This window comes from Rutidosis leptorrhynchoides, chromosome 3 (genome assembly GCF_046630445.1).
Source record: "Rutidosis leptorrhynchoides isolate AG116_Rl617_1_P2 chromosome 3, CSIRO_AGI_Rlap_v1, whole genome shotgun sequence".
Classification (NCBI taxonomy): Eukaryota; Viridiplantae; Streptophyta; class Magnoliopsida; order Asterales; family Asteraceae; genus Rutidosis; species Rutidosis leptorrhynchoides.
Window position 1 is genome coordinate 100,381,629 of NC_092335.1, and position 22,820 is coordinate 100,404,448.

At 38.6% G+C, this 22,820-nt stretch overlaps 1 protein-coding gene across 1 annotated transcript in view; it reads left to right on the forward strand.

Moving 5' to 3' along the window:
- LOC139896566 (rac-like GTP-binding protein RHO1) overlaps window positions 1-22,820 on the forward strand; it is a 65,441-nt gene that overhangs the window by 13,003 nt on the left and 29,618 nt on the right. The window contains exon 5 of the mRNA XM_071879210.1: window positions 10,026-10,037. Within this exon, the coding sequence (XP_071735311.1) occupies window positions 10,026-10,037 (12 nt within the window). The remainder of the gene's footprint in view (window positions 1-10,025; window positions 10,038-22,820) is intronic.

A 22,820-nucleotide genomic window follows, 5' to 3' on the forward strand; every position in this document is an offset into this window, starting at 1 on the left:
AGACTTTGGTTACAAGATTCATGAGATCAAAGTTAACAAGTAAATCTTTGACCAAGGAACTTATATAAATCGAATTTCATAAACATAAATGATAAATTTAAAGTTAAAAATAAACAAGTTCAAGTTTGGATCCTTTATATAATGAGATATCAAGTTAGAAGCTTCAATCTTCATAAAATGAACTTTAAAGTTCCAATACTTGAACTTAAAGAGGATCTTAAAGTAATTGATCCTTTGATTATTACAAATTTCATGTAGAACCAAAAGCTACAAAGCTTTGATCCTTGTTCTTGCTTCTTTATCATACAAGTAATTAAAGAATGCAAGATAACATAAGGATTTAAGTTACAAAAACCAAAATCCATGAACACTAATGATGATGATGATGCTACGGTTTAGAGAGAAAAAAGAAGGAAGAAAAGAAGTTTAAACCTTTAAGTTCTTCAAGTGTTTTAGTGAGAAAAGTTAGAGAGATACTTGAGAGAAAAATAGTGTGTGTTTTGAAATGAAATTGTGAGTGTTTAAAATGAAATGGTGATGATGGTTAGTGCCTTGAAGGCCGACAGTTAGCATGGGTGGGGGGGACCATTTGCTTGGAATGGGTGGTAGTACATGGTGGTGTAGGCACATGTTGGGTGGCATGGAACATAAGGTTAAAATTTGTAAGTAATAGTACCAAGCATGCTCAATACTTGTCTTATTTACTAATGGGTTTTGTCTTATGTTTCATGATCTAACTAGTCCATTAATTAGTCCATTAAGTGAGTCCATTAAGTTAAGTAGGTTGGGCCTTTAATAAGCTAGGTCCATTAAGGTGTTAAGTCCATTAAAACTAACTAGTAAGCATTAGTAAACACTAAGCATAATTAAAGAACCATAAAGCCAAGTAATTGTCATAAATAAATAACAATTATGTTTACGTAGTCATAATATTCCAATTATGACAAAAGTTTAACGTGCACTAAGTACGTAGCTCGTTTTAAATAATAAGTGACACTAACATTCGTAAATGCATTCAAGGATTATGTTAAGTAACTAAGTACTTAAAAACACATTGTAAGGCATTAACGAAAGTAATTAACATAATTAATGATCCCAGCAAATAATCTAACTCAGTACGCACAAATACGCAGTTTCGTAAAAGTAATAAATATAATTAAAAGTCAAAAAATTCGGGTCGTTACATTATCCAACTGTTAAAGAAAATTTCGTCCCTAAATTTAAGGTGAGGTAGATGGTGGAGTCGGAAAAACGTGAGGATACTTCTGCATCATTTGATCCTCTCGTTCCCAAGTAAACTCAGGCTCTCGTTTTGCATTCCATCGAACTCGGACGATCGGAATCTTGTTGCGTTTCAAAGTCTTGACCTCACGGTCCATAATTTCAACGGGTTCTTCCACGATGTGGAGTTTGTCATCAATCGTAAGCTCATCGAGAGGGATGACAAGTTCTGGTTCAGCAAGACATTTCTTCAGAATCGACACGTGAAAAGTAGGATGAACGGAGCTCAATTGTGTCGGAAGATCCAAATGGTAAGCAACGGGTCCAATACGCTCCAAGATTTCAAATGGACCAATGTATCGCGGATTTAACTTTCCACGCTTTTCGAAACGGATTACACCTTTTCAAGGTGCGACTTTCAACATCACGCGGTCACCCACTTGAAATTCGAAATCTTTACGTTTAAGGTCGGCATAACACTTTTGACGATCACGAGCCGTCTTGAGCCTTGCTTGGATTTAAACAATCTTCTCGGTTGTTTCATGAACGAGTTCGGGTCTGGTGACTTGCTTTTCACCCACTTCAGCCCAACAAATAAGAGAACGGCACTTGCGACCATACAACGCTTCGAAAGGTGCAGCATTAATACTCGAATGATAGATGTTGTTGTAAGAAAATCTGGCTAGCGGTAAATGCTTCTCCCAAGCTTTTCCGAAATCAATAACACAAGCATGCAACATGTCCTCTAAAGTTTGAATCGTGCGTTCACTTTGTCCGTCGGTCTGCGGGTGATATGTGGTACTCATGTCGAGACGTGTTCCCAAGGCTTCTTGCAAGGAACGCCAAAATCTAGAAGCAAAACGGGCATCTCGGTCTAAAATAATCGATAAGGGCACACCATGACAAGATACAATTTCCTTTATGTATAGTTGAGCGAGTTTTTCCATCGTATCAGTTTCTTTCATGGCTAGGAAGTGAGTAGATTTGGTAAGATGGTCAATGATAACCCAGATGGTATCGTATCCACCCACCGTCTTTGGTAGTTTCGTGATGAAGTCCATCGTTATCCCTTCCCACTTCCATTGCGGGATTTCTGGTTGCTGAATTAACCCAGATGGCCTTTGATGTTCGTCCTTAACCTTTGAACAAGTCAAACACTTCCCAACATAAGTAGCAACGTCCTTCTTAAGATTAGGCCACCAATACTGTTCCTTGATATTGTGGTACATCTTACCTGCTCCTGGATGAATCGAATATCTTGACTTGTGGGCTTCGTCTAGAATAAGGCTTTGTAAATCCCCATAACTAGGCACCCAAATCCTTCCGGTGAAATATCGGAGTCCGGTCTCCTTAACCTCAAATCGAGAGACGAGAATGTTCAAACGTTCTTGAGAAACATTCTCTTCTTTGAGAGCCTCATCTTGAGCTACTCGGATTTGGCTATTGAGATTCGAATGGATGGTGACGTTCAAGGCTCGGACACGAAGAGGTACCATTCGCTCCTTTTGGCTCAAGGCATCGGCTACTACATTTGCCTTGCCAGGATGATAACGTAGTTCATAATCGTAAACGTTTAATGTTTCGATCCACCGTCGCTGTCTCATGTTCAGTTGTTTCTGATCGAATATGTGTTGGAGGCTTTTGTGGTCGGTGAAGATAGTACTTTTAGTTCCATACAGGTAGTGTCTCCACAATTTTAGTGTGAAGACATCAACACCAAGTTCGAGATCGTGCGTTGTGTAATTTCGCTCGTGAATCTTCAGCTGACGAGAGGCATAAGCAATAACCTTTGTTTGTTGCATCAATACACAACCAAAACCATGTTTCGAGGCGTCGTAATACACAACGAAGTAGTCACTGCCTTCGGGAAGTGATAAGATAGGTGCGGAGGTTAACTTCTGCTTCAGGGTTTGGAATGCCGACTCTTGCTCGGCCGCCCAAACGAATTTCTTCCCTTTATGAGTCAATGCGGGTAATGGTCGCGCAATCAGAGAGAAACCTTCAATGAATCTACGGTAATAACTGGCGAGGCCTAAAAATTGGCGGATATGAGTAGGAGTAGTGGGGGTTTCCCACTTGCTGATGGCTTCAATCTTTGCGGGGTCGACTTTGATACCTTGATCGCTTACAACATGACCCAGAAATTGAACTTCCTTCAACCAAAATTCACACTTGGAGAATTTGGCGTAGAGTTGCTCTTGTCTCAAGAGTTCAAGTACAAGTCGAAGATGTTGCTCATGTTCTTCTTCGCTCTTTGCATAGATTAGGATATCATCTATGAAGATGATAACGAACTTGTCTAGGTACGGCTTGCATACGCAATTCATGAGATCCATAAACATGGTAGGTGCGTTGGTTAAACCAAATGGCATCACAAGAAACTCATAATGACCATAACAGGTTCGGAATGAAGTCTTAAGTACATCGCTCTCCTTCACCCTCAACTGGTGATAACCTGATCGTAAATCGATCTTAGAGTAAATGCTGGATCCTTGCAGCTGATCAAATAGATCATCAATTCTGGGAAGGGGATACCGATTCTCGATTGTCAACTTGTTGAGTTTGCGGTAACGACCCGACAAAATCGTCATGGATGGCGCCGTTAACTTAGGTCCCATTACGTGGTCGTAGTCCCTATATGAGACACGTTTGACCAAAATTATGTCGCATTCATTTGAAACGTACAATACTTACAAAGTTATAAAGTATAAATGAAATAACTTGCGACATAATATAAGTTGAAAATCACAGTTGCTATAAATAGCGTAAGTATGTATGTATGCTTGACTCCAAGCAAGTAATCAAAGTGTATTGTAACATCCCATTTTTCATCATAACATGTCCAAGGTACGTGATGAACTTTAGAATGTTCATACTTGATTGTATAATAGTATAAAGATGATTGTACGATGAGTGCATGAAGTGTACCAAGCGTGTACGTGTTTCGTGTTCGAATGTCGAAGAAAACTGGACGTTGTTTGAGTTACAAGGTGTGTACGTACCTTTTCGATCCCAAATAAAGTTTGAGTTGATATTTCAAAACCTTACCATTAGAAATGAAATCTTATTACGTTTCCAACGATATTTGATTCATCGAAAACGGAGTTACGGTCAAAAAGTTATGGCCAAAACAAGTTTGCTGAAGTTCGGATGAAACAGGCAATTGTCACGGCGCGACCAGAATGGCAACGGCACGATAAATGCCTATTTTGAGGGTCAGAAAGCTTTAAAAAGTGATCTAAAATCACCCTTTGGGCCACGGCGCGACAAATTTGCTCCGCGGCGTGACAATAGGCACGATCTGGTACTTTTCAGCCTTTTAATGAGTTAAATGAGGGGCAAAGTTGGTATTTCACATATGGACGGGTCTTTGGCCATAAAACTGATCCCAATCTTATCCAAACCTCATTTCCTTCTCATTTCTTCCCTCCCACTCACACCCCAAACCCTAGAGAGAGAGTAAAGGGTTTAGAGAGAGAAAGCTCGAATCGGGGATGAAGAAGAGTGATTCGGGTCGGGTCTCAAGAGTTAAAGTTGTTCTCCTCGTTCACGGCTACGTTGTGATAGTGATGGTAAGTTCTAACTCCGAAATTCATCTTTATGATTTGATATTCAAGTTAGGGTTTTTAGCTTTTTAGTTGTAAAACCCATTTAGATGATGAAGTGGGTTTATGGAAGCTAGTTATTTTTGATACATGGCGGGTTTTGGATTGATAGACGTTTTGGCCATGATTAGGCTTTGGTTTTGGGTGTAATCACTTAGTTTAGTGATTTTGGAAGCGTTGGAACCCTTTTGGGTGTATTTGAGTTGACTAATTTTGAAATGGGTCAAAATTAGGGTTTATGTGTCAAAATGGATTTTGAGTCAAGTTTTGGTGAATTAAGTATGTAAATACTCGTTTTAGGTGTTATTTGGTGTTTTGGTAATATAATCACTAGTCGTTAGTGATTTTAGGCGTTTTTGAGACTTAGGTCAAAATGGGTCGACTTTGATTGGGTCGAATTTGGTAATGACACTAAATTGGATTAAATGGATGTTAAACACTTTTGTTAAGTGTTAAATGGCATTTTTGAATGAAAGTAAACGTGAGAAATGATTTCGGGTTAAAATTGGTATTTTAACCATAAAGTCAAACTTGGTCAACCATGAAACGGGTTTTTGTGTAATATACGAGATAGTATACGTTTAAAGGCTAAAGTTGTTGTATTTTGGTATTTCGGAAACGCGGGAACTAGTCTCGTTAGTTTGGACCTTCGGGTGTCATTAAATGTATAAAAGGTGTACCTTGCACTTTAGTTGTCTAAATGGGCGGATTGTGGAGGTAGGTATAAACCCTTGGTTAAGGGCGTTTGTTTTAAATTCTCTTGAAGGGAATGTGTGTTGATTGTGTGAAAACCTATATGTATATTATAGGTAAAAGCTTGCTCGATTGCGTTTGGTGGTGACTTTACATACATGACTTGTGCATGCATCTCGAGGTGAGTGGAATGATTATATGCATATGTATGTAATGTATTTATTTGTATGCTATGGTATGAACCAAAGAGCCGGTAGTGCCATAGTATGTGCGAGCGTGCTATGATGTGAACCAAAGAGCCGGTAGCGTCATAGTACGTGTGTTATAGTGTGAACCAAAGAGTCGGTAGCGCTATAGCACTGTTTGTTAGGGTGTGAACCAAAGAGTCGGTAGCACCCTAGCGTTGTTAGAGTGTGAACCAAAGAGCCGGTAGCACTCTAGCGTGAGTATGACTCGAGTTGTGATGTGAACCAAAGAGCCAGTAGCATCATGACAAATGCGTATGGTGTGAACCAAAGAGCCGGTACCACCATGACGCGAGAATGGTTAACCATGGTTGTGTGAATTTTGTATTAGTATATATAACATTGAACTATATGCTATTGGTGTTGCTAGCTTATTGTGAATTGCGGATATTGGTTTATGCATGATGTTTGCATAGTTGTTGAATTGCTAGCTTGTATGCGGTATTGTGTAAGTGATTGCAAGTAAGTAGATTATATATGTATACGTATAATTATTGCATTTACTAAGCTTTATGCTTACCCCTCTCGTTGTTTACCTTTTTACAGGTATTGTGATTATGAAACTAGCTAGTTGTAGACTAGATGCTTAGGTGCGCTTGGGCTCGATGGGGTAGCTTTTGGATATTTGGACGCGGATGGGGGATTTGGTAGTCCCCGGGATTATGCTCTTGGTATTGGGTTGGGTTATTGAGTCTTAACCCGTATTTCTCGTGATCGGGACATTATTACAAATGATTTTGTAAAGTGTAATTTGTGTGCCAAGGGTCATGATAGATTGTTAAACGTATCATTACGATGTTATGTTTCGATTAAAATAGAGTTGAAAATGTATTGTATTAATGGGACCTAACTAATAAAAAAAAATGTACTCCGTTTTTGGTTAAAAGGATTGGGGTTGTTTTAAGTGGTATCAGAGCATAGTCTAAGGGAATTAGGTGACCTTGGAATAGGTGCCTAGTCTTAGACTTATTGACGGTTGTGCGTTATTTGCGGGACTTGTAGGAATACGGGTCGGTTTTGCGATTTGTTAGTGCCTTAGAGTAGGTGACTAACTAGGACTTGTGATTGTCCAAAGCGTGATTATGTGGGGCCTTATTTTGTGTGTAAATTAGTGCCTTAGATTGCTAGTGCCTAATGTAAGTAGGCGAACTTGGACGTTGTTTTAGTGATAGTCACCTAGGTTATAGGTTGACTTGTTGTTGCGGTGTACCTGTGTATATTTATTATTATATTGTATATAGGTGTATATATACAGGTATCTATTGGTGCGGTGTCCTATAGATGAATCTATTGGAGAGATTCGAATGTTTGGCGGTTTGAGTGATCAAGTTCGCGGTAAGGACTTTGGTCATTCCGGTGTTAGGAATTATCGCGTCTTATTTTGTGTGAATGTTGCGTCAGTCCGGGTAAAGTACTTTGTATGACCATGTGAAAATGGTAAGGTACGCATTTGTAATAGTGACCGATCACCATTATTACAAACGTGTATCTTGACACCAAGCATGACATGACGAGTACCGAGCGGAGGAAACGTGGCATGGTTGGGGTAGAATCGGGACGAGTTAGGAATCTTTTATTGGTTCCTAGGATATAGTAGTCTCGAGTGATGTACTTGTTGTCACATCGGGTTCTCTGTGAGTCGGGAAGTATTACGGTGGATTCGGTTAGTTAAGTGAGTGAGCCAACTTACGAGTTTGGTGCGTTCTTAGTCACCCTAAGTAGTGGGTGCACTATTGAGATTGTTATTGGTTTTAGTTACCCATCGTAACTAGGATGACCGATTTATTGTATGCGTGTGTGTGCGTCGAGGACTTAAATTCCATAATGGAATGCGATAAGTCTAATGATTGTAGTTTTGAGTTACACTCGGTAGAGTGTGTGGTTAGAGAATCGTGTTGGGATTCTTGTTGTGAGTCGCCTTGGAATTGGCGAATCGTGGAGTCTTTGGGTCGTTAAACTCATGGGAGTGGGACCCATATGATGGTGATTGCGTTAGTGCGTTAGTGTGTTATGGATTATAGGGTAACATTCCTAACGGAATATCCCTTGTAGTAGTGGTGTTATCGAGATGTAGAAGGGTGTAAGACTTGGTGTTCCCGAGCATCTCCTTAGTATTAGGTGAATAGCCTCATTAGGCTATATCGTTTGGCCTTGTGGAATTGCGGGTGACGTGTAATCGCTAGGAACTTTTGAGAAGACAATAAACCCTAAGGTTTGTCGGGTAGGTATGACTTCGGGTCATTATCGTGGAGAAGTTGGTGACATCGGGTGTATGGAACCTAAAGATCGAGTTCTAAATCTCGATAGGTTGCGGTGGGAGTTTGCATGACACTGCGACAGGTGCCTTTTTATACCTGCTGGTGTAATGTTCAACTCCGGTAGTGGTGTGATCACTTTGTGCTTAGGGTTCTCGTGAGATACCCTTGGAAGCAGCGGAGATTACGAAAGTGATCGATGGGTGAAAGTAATTCGACGGTTGCGAAAGTCGAAGTTTAAGAGCATTGCGGTAAATACTTCTTATGAAGTGGCGGATGAGCGAATCTGGTTGCTCTTAAGTGATAGACGGGTAAGATGACCGGTGAGCCGGTGACAGACTTAATGGTCGGATAGGCCTAAGGTTATGATGAAGTGTTGATATTGTGGTCAACGAAATTATTATATCGGATTGGTCACTTTTCTCCATGAGAGTGAGCAATTGCGGATACTGGTTCGTTGAGTGGAAGGTCGGGTGATCTCGACTGAGATGCACGAATGATTTATCGGAGTGACGTATGCTTAGGCATAGAGACGTATGTGGGACTTTGGTGGAGTTTGCTTTGCGAACGGTTAAGGCAGTCGATTGTGATTTGTGGTATGAAGGTGTGAAGTCGTCGCGTGTACGACATCTCTGGTAATTTTGTATGACGGCTTTGAGAGCCTAAAGTGAATTTGCAGTGATACGGTGTTTACGATCAATGACGAGAATGATCACGTGTGTTGCGAAATGGTAATTCCGCGGGGTGTTATCATCATGGCGGTGAAAATGTGAAGATGAATCCTAAGTGGGGGAGTTTTTACTGCCGCCCGAGGAAGTTCCGGTGGTGTATTGTATACTGAAGTCTCCGAGTGTACTGTGCTAGACCTCAATAGGGATTCATAGACCCTGACAAGGAAGAGTGACGGGTTGTTGATGTTGACTCGAGATCGTGCGTTATGATTGTTAGTTACAATTTTGGAATGTTATGTGTAGAGTTGTGATGATGGGATCGAAAGAAGTGTAATTATTTTTAAGCAAGGTGGTCGTGTAGTACCAGAGTGCGGTATGAGACCAAATGTAAAGCTTGAGATCTCGGAGTGAGGGAATGAAGTTGTCGTTACGGGTGCTCTCATAATGAAAATCTGGGTTGCTATGAAACCCTGATGGTACTATTGAGTAGATACATGTTAGTAGTGTGGTGTTCGCTGTATTTTCCCTGTCGGGAAACGTGATCGTGAGGATCTTTAGTGGATTATTCCACATTGTGGATGATTGTGAGGCGGGGAGCACCGGTTCTGATTGTCTCACGTCGAGACACACGGATGTTGTTGGTTGCAAGGGTGTGTACCCTAGTGATGTGACCCGTTAGTTTTATTTAAATGTCGAGGCCATCGTTAACGGACGGTTTAGGAAGGAGTATTCACCCTGCATAGGTGAATATATTTGTGGGTAGTGTGGCAAATCGCGAATTGTTATGATGATAATTCGCTGTTGACGAGATTCTAGTACACGAATAGTTTCCATGCTATTACTAGGAAGCCGTAGTATATGATGTGTTGTAGGGTTTAAAGGGAGAAACCCTGTGTCGAGTGTTGATGTTTTGCCTACTTCGTGGTGCATTATTGTCGTCCTGGATTAATCCAGAGACTGGTGGTCGTGTGCGGATCGATCGATGGGAAAGTTTGTGTTCCCTAGAGTGATTATTTTGGTGATACCAAAATTTCTTCGTTGAAGGAATAATCCGGTTGCGGAAATGAGGGAGGTTCGTTCTTGAAATAGAGAACATACTTGATTGACCGGTTGAGTGGTGCGTTATGGACTGTTAAAGTACAGAGTTTTAATGGGGGCAGTTTGAACGTTGAGCGCGGGAAATATCGCTTGTTGCGGTAATGCACGCTAGTGATTATTAGCGTGTGGTGAAAACTTCGGATTAATGGAAATTGTTATTGGGATTTGTTATGGACATCGAGTTTAGAGGGTGTCGAAGGACCGTTGGGTGTAGGTCCGGATTAGTTAAGTGATGAGGATCACGAGGACGTGATTGAATTTAAGTGGGGGAGAGTTGTAACATCCCGTTTTTCATCATAACATGTCCAAGGTACGTGATGAACTTTAGAATGTTCATACTTGGTTGTATAATAGTATAAAGATGATTGTACGATGAGTGCATGAAGTGTACCAAGCGTGTACGTGTTTCGTGTTCGAATGTCGAAGAAAACCGGACGTTGTTTGAGTTACAAGGTGTGTACGTACCTTTTCGATCCCAAATAAAGTTTGAGTTGATATTTCAAAACCTTACCATTAGAAAGAAAATCTTATTACGTTTCCAACGATATTTGAAAGGACCCGTCCTAATCCTCCTGGACGAAGTCATCAACATTTGGTCTCATTGCGATGATCGACTCCAAATAATGTTCTTAAAATGAGCAAATGCACAGCGGAAGACTTAATTCGTACCTGAGAATAAACATGCTTAAAAATGTCAACCAAAAGGTTGGTGAGTTCATAGGTTTATCATAATAATCATTTCAATATGTTAATAGACCACAAGATTTCATAATCATAAACATAATACACTCGCAAGTGTATGAAAAGCATTCTAAGTGGTTGAGCACTTGGTAACCATACTTAACATTTAATCAACGTCGCATATTCCCTTTATTATGAAATCTCACTACACCGTACCAAGTGTAGTCACGAAACGAAGTACTGTGCAACCGTTGAATACTGGTCGTCCAGTCCGGTTGGGGTTGTCAGGCCCGATAGATCTATCAACAGGATTCGCGTTTACAATACCCATGTAAATAGTAGTTACCAAGCTACAGGGAAGTATGCCAGTGGTACAACTCAACGTAGAATATATTTTTAAGTACTTGTGTCTATTTCGTAAACATTTATAAAAGCAGCGTATGTATTCTCAGTCCAAAAATATATATTGCAAAAGCAATTAAAAAGGGAGCAAATTAAACTCACCATACTGTATTTTGTAGTAAAAATACATATGACTATACTAAACAATGCAAGGTTGGCCTCGGATTCACGAACCTATATCATTTATATATATATATATTAACACACATAAATGTAATCGAACAAATATATATATATATATATATATATATATATATATATATATATATATATATATATATATTTAAATTTATTAGTTATGTCATTTTACATTAATAACTTATATGTTTCATGTACTCATTTAAATAAAAATATAAATATAGTTATATTATATGTGTTGAGTATATTTTTATATAATATCATTTGTTTTTAAAATAATAATTATATTAATCCCAAAATAATAAAAATAATAAATATAAAGTTAAATTATAAAAATAAAATATTGTTAATACTAATAATAATGATGATAATAATAATAATTTTAATAATGATAATAAAAATAATAAAACTTATAGTCATAATGATAAAAATTTGTCATATGTTAATAATAACAATAACAACAACAACAACAATAATAATAATAATAATAATAATAATAATAATAATAATAATAATAATAATAATAATAATAATAATAATAATAATATCAATAATTAATATAAAAATACTACCTTAAAAGATAAACTTTCTAAAAAGAATCACCACAAACTGGGCTAGAACCCACAACCTCTCGCTTCCACAACCACACCCTTAACCATGCAAACTGTTTCATTCTTTTTGTTTTAACTAGTAACCGAAATTTATTTACCCCATAACATTCTGTTTCCATTTTCTATTTTCATTTCTTTCGGCCCAAAAAAATTATAGCAGCCCAATATCCAAATTCGTTAGCCCATGTTAATAAGTGTAGGGATTTAAAGGTCTGTTTACTTGTTTTAATTAAGCCCACCGATGGTTTGAAGTTTTGTCTGGAAATAAAAACAATAAAACCGTCCTTATCACACCACACCCCATCATCTAATCATCATCATACATCACAATCTCCACTGTACACATCATCATTATCCTTGTTCACTGTAACCGGAACAGAAATAAGTAAATAGCTGCAAAACAGCAGAAATATGTGGGGTGTTTGTTTTAAACCGAAAACAGTAAGTTGCAGCAAGTCGAAAGTGCAGTAACATTCAACTATGGTGGGGTTCGAGTTGGACTGAAAACAAAATAGAAACGAGCAGTAACAGTCATTAGTGTGATGAGGTTCGGTTTGCACTTGAACAGAAATAGAATAGCAGCAGTCGGATAGTAATAGTTATCGAACAGTTGATATAGAAGTGGGTTTTGGTTCTAGTTCAATAGATAAATAGAAATACGTAGATCGATGATGATGATGGTGGTGGTGGTTTCGAGTGGGTTTCAATGGGTTTGATGTTAGCGGTCTTCGAACATCATCCCAGTGGGTTTTTCAATCGGGTGGTGATGATTTATCTTGTTGTTGTCGAACATGAAACTGAAGAGAAGTAATAATCACAAAGTAAGATGCAGGTGGTTCAAAGGTTTGGTGATGGCGACGAGCAAGAAGAAACAAGAATGGTTTTCATCATGAACCACATATAGAAGACGGGTTGCAGGAGACAAGGAAACAGTAACCAAACGAAGGTTTAATGATTGAAGATTCATGTTGTGATGATGATGAGAGTGACGGTGTGTGTATATATGTGTGTATGTGTTCAATGGTAACAGTTACATAGCGATAAAGTTTTAGCAATTAACAGTCGCAGGTGATGAGGGTGGTTTTAAGGGTGACGGATTGTTGTGGTTTGTTCTTGATGGTGGTGGGTTAAATGGATAATAGTATTCGATGGTGTTTGTTGTGATCGGGCAGCAATCATAACAAGCAGTCTGCAGGTTCTCATAAAATAGAAACGAATAGCGTGCAGCAATCTTTCGGTTATTATGGTGTTTAAATGGTGGTTCTTGGGTTGTCTAGTGATGATCAATGATGTATAAACATAAAACAAGAAGCTCGATGGTATTAGTTGTAGTTGAAGGGTCATTTCATTTGTACCAATGAACGAGTGGAAAAGTTGTGGGATTGGTTCCTTAGCTTAAACAGTAATCCAAAAATAACATTTGATGTGGGAGATTTCGGGTAGTAGTAGTATTAAAACCAATATGATGGTTTCAAACAATTAGGAACAAGTCTAAGGTGGTGATGAATGAAATGTTTATAAATTTCATTATTATTTTTAGTTTGACTACAACTTAAGTGAGTGGGGATGTGTATGATGATTCCAACAAGAAAAAAAAAAAATGAACCCTCATGTTTTAATAATACGAGTAATATAGATAGGGAAAATTGATGACAGCTGTAAATAGAATTGAGAGATAGTGATGCAAGTTGTCAAGGTGCAAATAAATAAAATAATATAATAATATTTAATATTCAATACAAGAATCAAATAAAAGAAACGTGCATATTTAGTTACCGACAGTTTTTACGGACTGCTATTTCGTATCCCGTTGTGAAACAGTGGCGGATAAAAGTTCTTAGAAAAATCTCATATTTTTAAATTAGATGTCTTTATTTATCTTGATCATTATGGTATAAAAATTCGAGCATTAACTACTAAATAAAAATGACATTAATTATTCACTCCTAACCCCATGTAAAAAAAATTAAAATTTAATAAATGACTCCTAAATACATTTTTACTAAACCTTTCATTTGTAAAGCCCATATTCGGATCACCAATTATTTTAAAATCATAAGAGTTCATTTTTAACTTGTTTAATATCTATCGAAAGGTAATTGAGTATTTCTGTCGTTTACTAACTAAATTTGAAATCATAAAATATATATTCACATACTTTTATATATATATATATATATATATATATATATATATATATATATATATATATATATATATAGTTGTGTAAGAATTTATACCCAAAAGTTTCTTGGATATTTTTAAGTATTTTTTTGTACTGTGTACATTGAAGAAGGGTATAGAATAATTCAACAAAGATGGGACATGTCGGGAAGAAAAGAAGGTGATTTTGGCTTCATATAAATGAACTTATCTAATGATTAGAATATGTAAATTAATGATCTTAGATAGAAGTGGATTAGAATTGCAGAGTGAAAACATGTGTAGTAAACTTGAGATAATAACATAAAATATTAACTGTATTTTATCTAACCTATGATTTACATAAATCATTTCAGGGTCTACTTTTATTATTTATTTATTTTTTTCAAAACTTCATAAGTTTTTTTAGATATTTAATTCTAACAATCAAATCATATAATATTGTTTCAAGTTATTATATACATAATTACACATATATATATATATATATATATATATATATATATATATATATATATATATATATATATATATATATATCTATTTACAAACAGTTGTTTGTGAATCGTCGGAAATAGTCGAAGGGTAATTGAATATATGAAACAGTTCAAAATTTTTGAGACTCAACCTAACAAACTTTGTTTATCATGTCAAAAATACAATATCGTATCGAGAGTTTGATTTAAAATTATTCGAAATTTTCCGGGTCGTGACAATATTTGATTCATCGAAAACGGAATTACGGTCAAAAAGTTATGGCCAAAACAAGTTTGATGAAGTTCGGATGAAACAGGCAATTGTCACGGCGCGACCAGAATGGCCACGGCGCGACAAATGCCTATTTTGAGGGTCAGAAAGCTTAAAAAAGTGATTAAAATCACCCTTTGGGCCACGGCGCGACAAATTTGCTCCGCGGCGCGACAATAGGCACGATCTGGTACTTTTCAGCCTTTTAATGAGTTAAATGAGGGGCAAAGTTGGTATTTCACATATGGACGGGTCTTTGGCCATAAAACTGATCCCAATCTTATCCAAACCTCATTTCCTTCTCATTTCTTCCCTCCCACTCACACCCCAAACCCTAGAGAGAGAGTAAAGGGTTTAGAGAGAGAAAGCTCGAATCGGGGATGAAGAAGAGTGATTCGGGTCGGGTCTCAAGAGTTAAAGTTGTTCTCCTCGTTCACGGCTACGTTGTGATAGTGATGGTAAGTTCTAACTCCGAAATTCATCTTTATGATTTGATATTCAAGTTAGGGTTTTTAGCTTTTTAGTTGTAAAACCCATTTAGATGATGAAGTGGGTTTATGGAAGCTAGTTATTTTTGATACATGGCGGGTTTTGGGTTGATAGACGTTTTGGCCATGATTAGGCTTTGGTTTTGGGTGTAATCACTTAGTTTAGTGATTTTGGAAGCATTGGAACCCTTTTGGGTGTATTTGAGTTGGCTAATTTTGAAATGGGTCAAAATTAGGGTTTATGTGTCAAAATGGGTTTTGAGTCAAGTTTTGATGAATTAAGTATGTAAATACTCGTTTTAGGTGTTATTTGGTGTTTTGGTAATATAATCACTAGTCGTTAGTGATTTTGGGCGTTTTTGAGACTTAGGTCAAAATGGGTCGACTTTGATTGGGTCGAATTTGGTAATGACACTAAATTGGATTAAATGGATGTTAAACACTTTTGTTAAGTGTTAAATGGCATTTTTGAATGAAAGTAAACGTGAGAAATGATTTCGAGTTAAAATTGGTATTTTAACCATAAAGTCAAACTTGGTCAACCATGAATCGGGTTTTTGTGTAATATACGAGATAGTATGCGTTTAAAGGCTAAAGTTGTTGTATTTTGGTATTTTGGAAACGCGGGAACTAGTCTCGTTAGTTTGGACCTTCGGGTGTCATTAAATGTATAAAAGGTGTACCTTGCACTTTAGTTGTCTAAATGGGCGGATTGTGAAGGTAGGTATAAACCCTTGGTTAAGGGAGTTTGCGTCAAATTCTCTTGAAGGGAATGTGTGTTGATTGTGTGAAAACCTATATGTATATTATAGGTAAAAGCTTGCTCGATTGCGTTTGGTGGTGACTTTACATACATGACTTGTGCATGCATCTCGAGGTGAGTGGAATGATTATATGCATATGTATGTAATGTATTTATTTGTATGCTATGGTATGAACCAAAGAGCCGGTAGTGCCATAGTATGTGCGAGCGTGCTATGATGTGAACCAAAGAGCCGGTAGCGTCATAGTACGTGTGTTATAGTGTGAACCAAAGAGTCGGTAGCGCTATAGCACTGTTTGTTAGGGTGTGAACCAAAGAGCCGGTAGCACCCTAGCGTTGTTAGAGTGTGAACCAAAGAGCCGGTAGCACTCTAGCGTGAGTATGACTCGAGTTGTGATGTGAACCAAAGAGCCGGTAGCATCATGACAAATGCGTATGGTGTGAACCAAAGAGCCGGTACCACCATGACGCGAGAATGGTTAACCATGGTTGTGTGAATTTTGTATTAGTATATATAACATTGAACTATATGCTATTGGTGTTGCTAGCTTATTGTGAATTGCGGATATTGGTTTATGCATGATGTTTGCATAGTTGTTGAATTGCTAGCTTGTATGCGGTATTGTGTAAGTGATTGCAAGTAAGTAGATTATATATGTATACGTATAATTATTGCATTCCATAAGCTTTATGCTTACCCCTCTCGTTGTTTACCTTTTTACAGGTATTGTGATTATGAAGCTAGCTAGTTATAGACTAGATGCTTAGGTGCGCTTGGGCTCGATGGGGTAGCTTTTGGATATTTGGACGCGGATGGGGGATTTGGTAGTCCCCGGGATTATGCTCTTGGTATTGGGTTGGGTTATTGAGTCTTAACCCGTATTTCTCGTGATCGGGTCATTATTACAAATGATTTTGTAAAGTGTAATTTGTGTGCCAAGGGTTATGATAGATTGTTAAACGTATCATTACGATGTTATGTTTCGATTAAAATAGAGTTGAAAATGTATTGTATTAATGGGACCTAACTAATAAAAAAAAATGTACTCCGTTTTTGGTTAAAAGGATTGGGGTTGTTTCAAGTGGTATCAGAGCATAGTCTAAGGGAATTAGGTGACCTTAGAATAGGTGTCTAGTCTTAGACTTATTGACGGTTGTGCGTTATTTGCGGGACTTGTGGGAATACGGGTCGGTTTTGCGATTTGTTAGTGCCTTAGAGTAGGTGACTAACTAGGACTTGTGATTGTCCAAAGCGTGATTATGTGGGGCCTTATTTTGTGTGTAAATTAGTGCCTTAGATTGCTAGTGCCTAATGTAAGTAGGCGAACTTGGACATTGTTTTAGTGATAGTCACCTAGGTTGTAGGTTGACTTGTTGTTGCGGTGTACTTGTGTATATTTATTATTATATTGTATATAGGTGTATATATACAGGTATCTATTGGTGCGGTGTCCTATAGACGAATTTATTGGAGAGATTCGAATGTTCGGCGGTTTGAGTGATCAAGTTCGCGGTAAGGACTTTGGTCATTCGAGTACTAGGAATTATCGCGTCTTATTTTGTGTGAATGTTGCGTCAGTCCGGGTAAAGTACTTTGTGTGACCATGTGAAAATGGTAAGGTACGCATTTGTAATAGTGACCGATCACCATTATTACAAACGTGTATCTTGACACCAAGCATGACATGACGAGTACCGAGCGGAGGAAACGTGGCATGGTTGGGGTAGAATCGGGATGAGTTAGGAATCTTTTATTGGTTCCTAGGATATAGTAGTCTCGAGTGATGTACTTGTTGTCACATCAGGTTCTCTGTGAGTCGGGAAGTATTACGATGGATTCGGTTAGTTAAGTGAGTGAGCCAACTCACGAGTTTGGTGCGTTCTTAGTCACCCTAAGTAGTGGGTGCACTATTGAGATTGTTATTGGTTTTAGTTACCCATCGTAACTAGGATGACCGAATTATTGTATGAGTGTGTGTGCGTCGAGGACTTAAATTCCGTAATGGAATGCGACAAGTCTAATGATCGTAGTTTTGAGTTACACTCGGTAGAGTGTGTGGTTAGAAAATCGTGTTGGGATTCTTGTTGTGAGTCGCCTTGGAATTGGCAAATCGTGGAGTCTTTGGGTCGTTAAACTCATGGGAGTGGGACCCATATGATGGTGATTGCGTTAGTGCGTTAGTGTGTTATGGATTATAGGGTAACATTCCTAATGGAATATCCCTTGTAGTAATGGTGTTATCGAGATGTAGAAGGGTGTAAGACTTGGTGTTCCCGAGCATCTCCTTAGTATTAGGTGAATAGCCTCATTAGGCTATATCGTTTGGCCTTGTGGAATTGCGGGTGACGTGTAATCGCTAGGAACTTTTGAGAAGACAATAAACCCTAAGGTTTGTCGGGTAGGTATGACTTCGGGTCATTATCGTGGAGAAGTTGGTGACATCGGGTGTATGGAACCTAAAGATCGAGTTCTAAATCTCGATAGGTTGCGGTGGGAGTTTGCATGACACTGCGACAGGTGCCTTTTTATACCTGCTGGTGTAATGTTCAACTCCGGTAGTGGTGTGATCACTTTGTGCTTAGGGTTCTCGTGAGATACCCTTGGAAGCAGCAGAGATTACGAAAGTGATCGATGGGTGAAAGTAATTGGACGGTTGCGAAAGTCAAAGTTTAAGAGCATTGCGGTAAATACTTCTTATGAAGTGGCGGATGAGCGAATCTGGTTGCTCTTAAGTGATAGACGGGTAAGATGACCGTGAGCCGGTGACAGACTTAATGGTCGGATAGGCCTAAGGTTATGATGAAGTGTTGATATTGTGGTCAACGAAATTATTGTATCGGATTGGTCACTCTTCTCCATGAGAGTGAGCAATTGCGGATACTGTTTCGTTGAGTGGAAGGTCGGGTGATCTCGACTGAGATGCACGAATGATTTATCGGAGTGACGTATGCTTAGGCATAGAGACGTATGTGGGACTTTGGTGGAGTTCGCTTTGCGAACGGTTAAGGCAGTCGATTGTGATTTGTGGTATGAAGGTGCGAAGTCGTCGCGTGTACGACATCTCTGGTAATTTTGTAAGACGGCTCTGAGAGCCTAAAGTGAATTTACAGTGATTCGGTGTTTACGATCAATGACGAGAATGATCACTTGTGTTGCGAAATGGTAATTCTGCGGGGTGTTATCATCATGGCGGTGAAAATGTGAAGATGAATCCTAAGTGGGGGAGTTTTTACTGCCGCCCGAGGAAGTTCCGGTGGTGTATTGTATACTGAAGTCTCCGAGTGTACCGTGCTAGACCTCAATAGGGATTCATAGACCCTGACAAGGAAGAGTGACGGGTTGTTGATGTTGACTCGAGATCGTGCGTTACGATTGTTAGTTACAATTTCGGAATGTTATGTGTAGAGTTGTGATGATGGGATCGAATGAAGTGTAATTCTTTTTAAGCAAGGTGGTCGTGTAGTACCAGAGTGCGGTATGAGACCAAATGTAAAGCTTGAGATCTCGGAGTGAGGGAATGAAGTTGTCGTTGCGGGTGCTCTCATAATGAAAATCTGGGTTGCTATGAAACCCTGATGGTACTATTGAGTAGATACATGTTAGTAGTGTGGTGTTCGCTATATTTTCCCTGTCGGGAAACGTGATCGTGAGGATCTTTAGTGGATTATTCCACATTGTGGATGATTGTGAGGCGGGGAGCACCGGTTTTGATTGTCTCACGTCGAGACACACGGATGTTGTTGGTTGCAAGGGTGTGTACCCTAGTGATGTGACCCGTTAGTTTTATTTAAATGTCGAGGCCATCGTTAACGGACGGTTTAGGAAGGAGTATTCACCCTGCATAGGTGAATATATTTGTGGGTAGTGTGGCAAATCGCGAATTGTTATGATGATAATTCGCTGTTGACGAGATTCTAGTACACGAATAGTTTCCATGCTATTACTAGGAAGCCGTAGTATATGATGTGTTGTAGGGTTTAAAGGGAGAAACCCTGTGTCGAGTGTTGATGTTTTGCCTAGTTCGTGGTGCATTATTGTCGTCCTGGATTAATCCAGAGACTGGTGGTCGTGTGCGGATCGATCGATGGGAAAGTTTGTGTTCCCTAGAGTGATTATTTTGGTGATACCAAAATTTCTTCGTTGAAGGAATAATCCGGTTGCGGAAATGAGGGAGGTTCGTTCTTGAAATAGAGAACATACTTGATTGACCGGTTGAGTGGTGCGTTATGGACTGTTAAAGTACAGAGTTTTAATGGGGGCAGTTTGAACGTTGAGCGCGGGAAATATCGCTTGTTGCGGTAATGCACGCTAGTGATTATTAGCGTGTGGTGAAAACTTCGGATTAATGGAAATTGTTATTGGGATTTGTTATGGACATCGAGTTTAGAGGGTGTCGAAGGACCGTTGGGTGTAGGTCCGGATTAGTTAAGTGATGAGTATCACGAAGACGTGATTGAATTTAAGTGGGGGAGAGTTGTAACATCCCGTTTTTCATCATAACATGTCCAAGGTACGTGATGAACTTTAGAATGTTCATACTTGGTTGTATAATAGTATAAAGATGATTGTACGATTAGTGCATGAAGTGTACCAAGCGTGTACGTGTTTCGTGTTCGAATGTCGAAGAAAACTGGACGTTGTTTGAGTTACAAGGTGTGTACGTACCTTTTCGATCCCAAATAAAGATTGAGTTGATATTTCAAAACCTTACCATTAGAAAGAAAATCTTATTACGTTTCCAACGATATTTGATTCATCGAAAACGGAGTTACGGTCAAAAAGTTATGGCCAAAACAAGTTTGCTGAAGTTCGGATGAAACAGGCAATTGTCACGGCGTGACCAGAATGGCCACGGCGCGACAAATGCCTATTTTGAGGGTCAGAAAGCTTTAAAAAGTGATCTAAAATCACCCTTTGGGCCACGGCGCAACAAATTTGCTCCGCGGTGCGACAATAGGCACGATCTGGTACTTTTCAGCCTTTTAATGAGTTAAATGAGGGGCAAAGTTGGTATTTCACATATGGACGGGTCTTTGGCCATAAAACTGATCCCAATCTTATCCAAACCTCATTTCCTTCTCATTTCTTCCCTCCCACTCACAACCCAAACCCTAGAGAGAGAGTAAAGAGTAGTGAGAGAGAAAGCTCGAATCGGGGATGAAGAAGAGTGATTCGGGTCGGGTCTCAAGAGTTAAAGTTGTTCTCCTCGTTCACGGCTACGTTGTGATAGTGATGGTAAGTTCTAACTCCGAAATTCATCTTTATGATTTGATATTCAAGTTAGGGTTTTTAGCTTTTTAGTTGTAAAACCCATTTAGATGATGAAGTGGGTTTATGGAAGCTAGTTATTTTTCATACATGGTGGGTTTTGGGTTGATAGACGTTTTGGCCATGATTAGGCTTTGGTTTTGGGTGTAATCACTTAGTTTAGTGATTTTGGAAGCGTTGGAACCCTTTTGGGTGTATTTGAGTTGACTAATTTTGAAATGGGTCAAAATTAGGGTTTATGTGTCAAAATGGGTTTTGAGTCAAGTTTTGGTGAATTAAGTATGTAAATACTCGTTTTAGGTGTTATTTGGTGTTTTGGTAATATAATCACTAGTCGTTAGTAATTTTGGGCGTTTTTGAGACTTAGGTCAAAATGGGTCGACTTTGATTGGGTCGAATTTGGTAATGACACTAAATTGGATTAAATGGATGTTAAACACTTTTGTTAAGTGTTAAATGGCATTTTTGAATGAAAGTAAACGTGAGAAATGATTTCGGGTTAAAATTGGTATTTTAACCATAAAGTCAAACTTGGTCAACCATGAAACGGGTTTTTGTGTAATATACAAGATAGTATGCGTTTAAAGGCTAAAGTTGTTGTATTTTGGTATTTCGGAAACGCGGGAACTAGTCTCGTTAGTTTGGACCTTCGGGTGTCATTAAATGTATAAAAGGTGTACCTTGCACTTTAGTTGTCTAAATGGGCGGATTGTGGAGGTAGGTATAAACCCTTGGTTAAGGGCGTTTGCGTCAAATTCTCTTGAAGGGAATGTGTGTTGATTGTGTGAAAACCTATATGTATATAATAGGTAAAAGCTTGCTCGATTGCGTTTGGTGGCGACTTTACATACATGACTTGTGCATGCATCTCGAGGTGAGTGGAATGATTATATGCATATGTATGTAATGTATTTATTTGTATGCTATGGTATGAAACAAAGAGCCGGTAGTGCCATAGTATGTGCGAGCGTGCTATGATGTGAACCAAAGAGCCGGTAGCGTCATAGTACGTGTGTTATAGTGTGAACCAAAGAGCCGGTAGCGCTATAGCACGATTTGTTAGGGTGTGAACCAAAGAGCCGGTAGCACCCTAGCGTTGTTAGAGTGTGAACCAAAGAGCCGGTAGCACTCTAGCGTGAGTATGACTCGAGTTGTGATGTGAACCAAAGAGCCGGTAGCATCATGACAAATGCGTATGGTGTGAACCAAAGAGCCGGTAGCACCATGACGCGAGAATGGTTAACCATGGTTGTGTGAATTTTGTATTAGTATATATAACATTGAACTATATGCTATTGGTGTTGCTAGCTTATTGTGAATTGCGGATATTGGTTTATGCATGATGTTTGCATAGTTGTTGAATTACTAGCTTGTATGCGGTATTGTGTAAGTGATTGCAAGTAAGTAGATTATATATGTATACGTATAATTATTGCATTCACTAAGCTTTATGCTTACCCATCTCGTTGTTTACCTTTTTACAGGTATTGTGATTATGAAGCTAGCTAGTTGTAGACTAGATGCTTAGGTGCGCTTGGGCTCGATGGGGTAGCTTTTAGATATTTGGACGCGGATGGGGGATTTGGTAGTCCCCGGGATTATGCTCTTGGTATTGGGTTGGGTTATTGAGTCTTAACCCGTATTTCTCGTGATCGAGTCATTATTACAAATGATTTTGTAAAGTGTAATTTGTGTGCCAAGGGTCATGATAGATTGTTAAACGTATCATTACGATGTTATGTTTCGATTAAAATAGAGTTGAAAATGTAT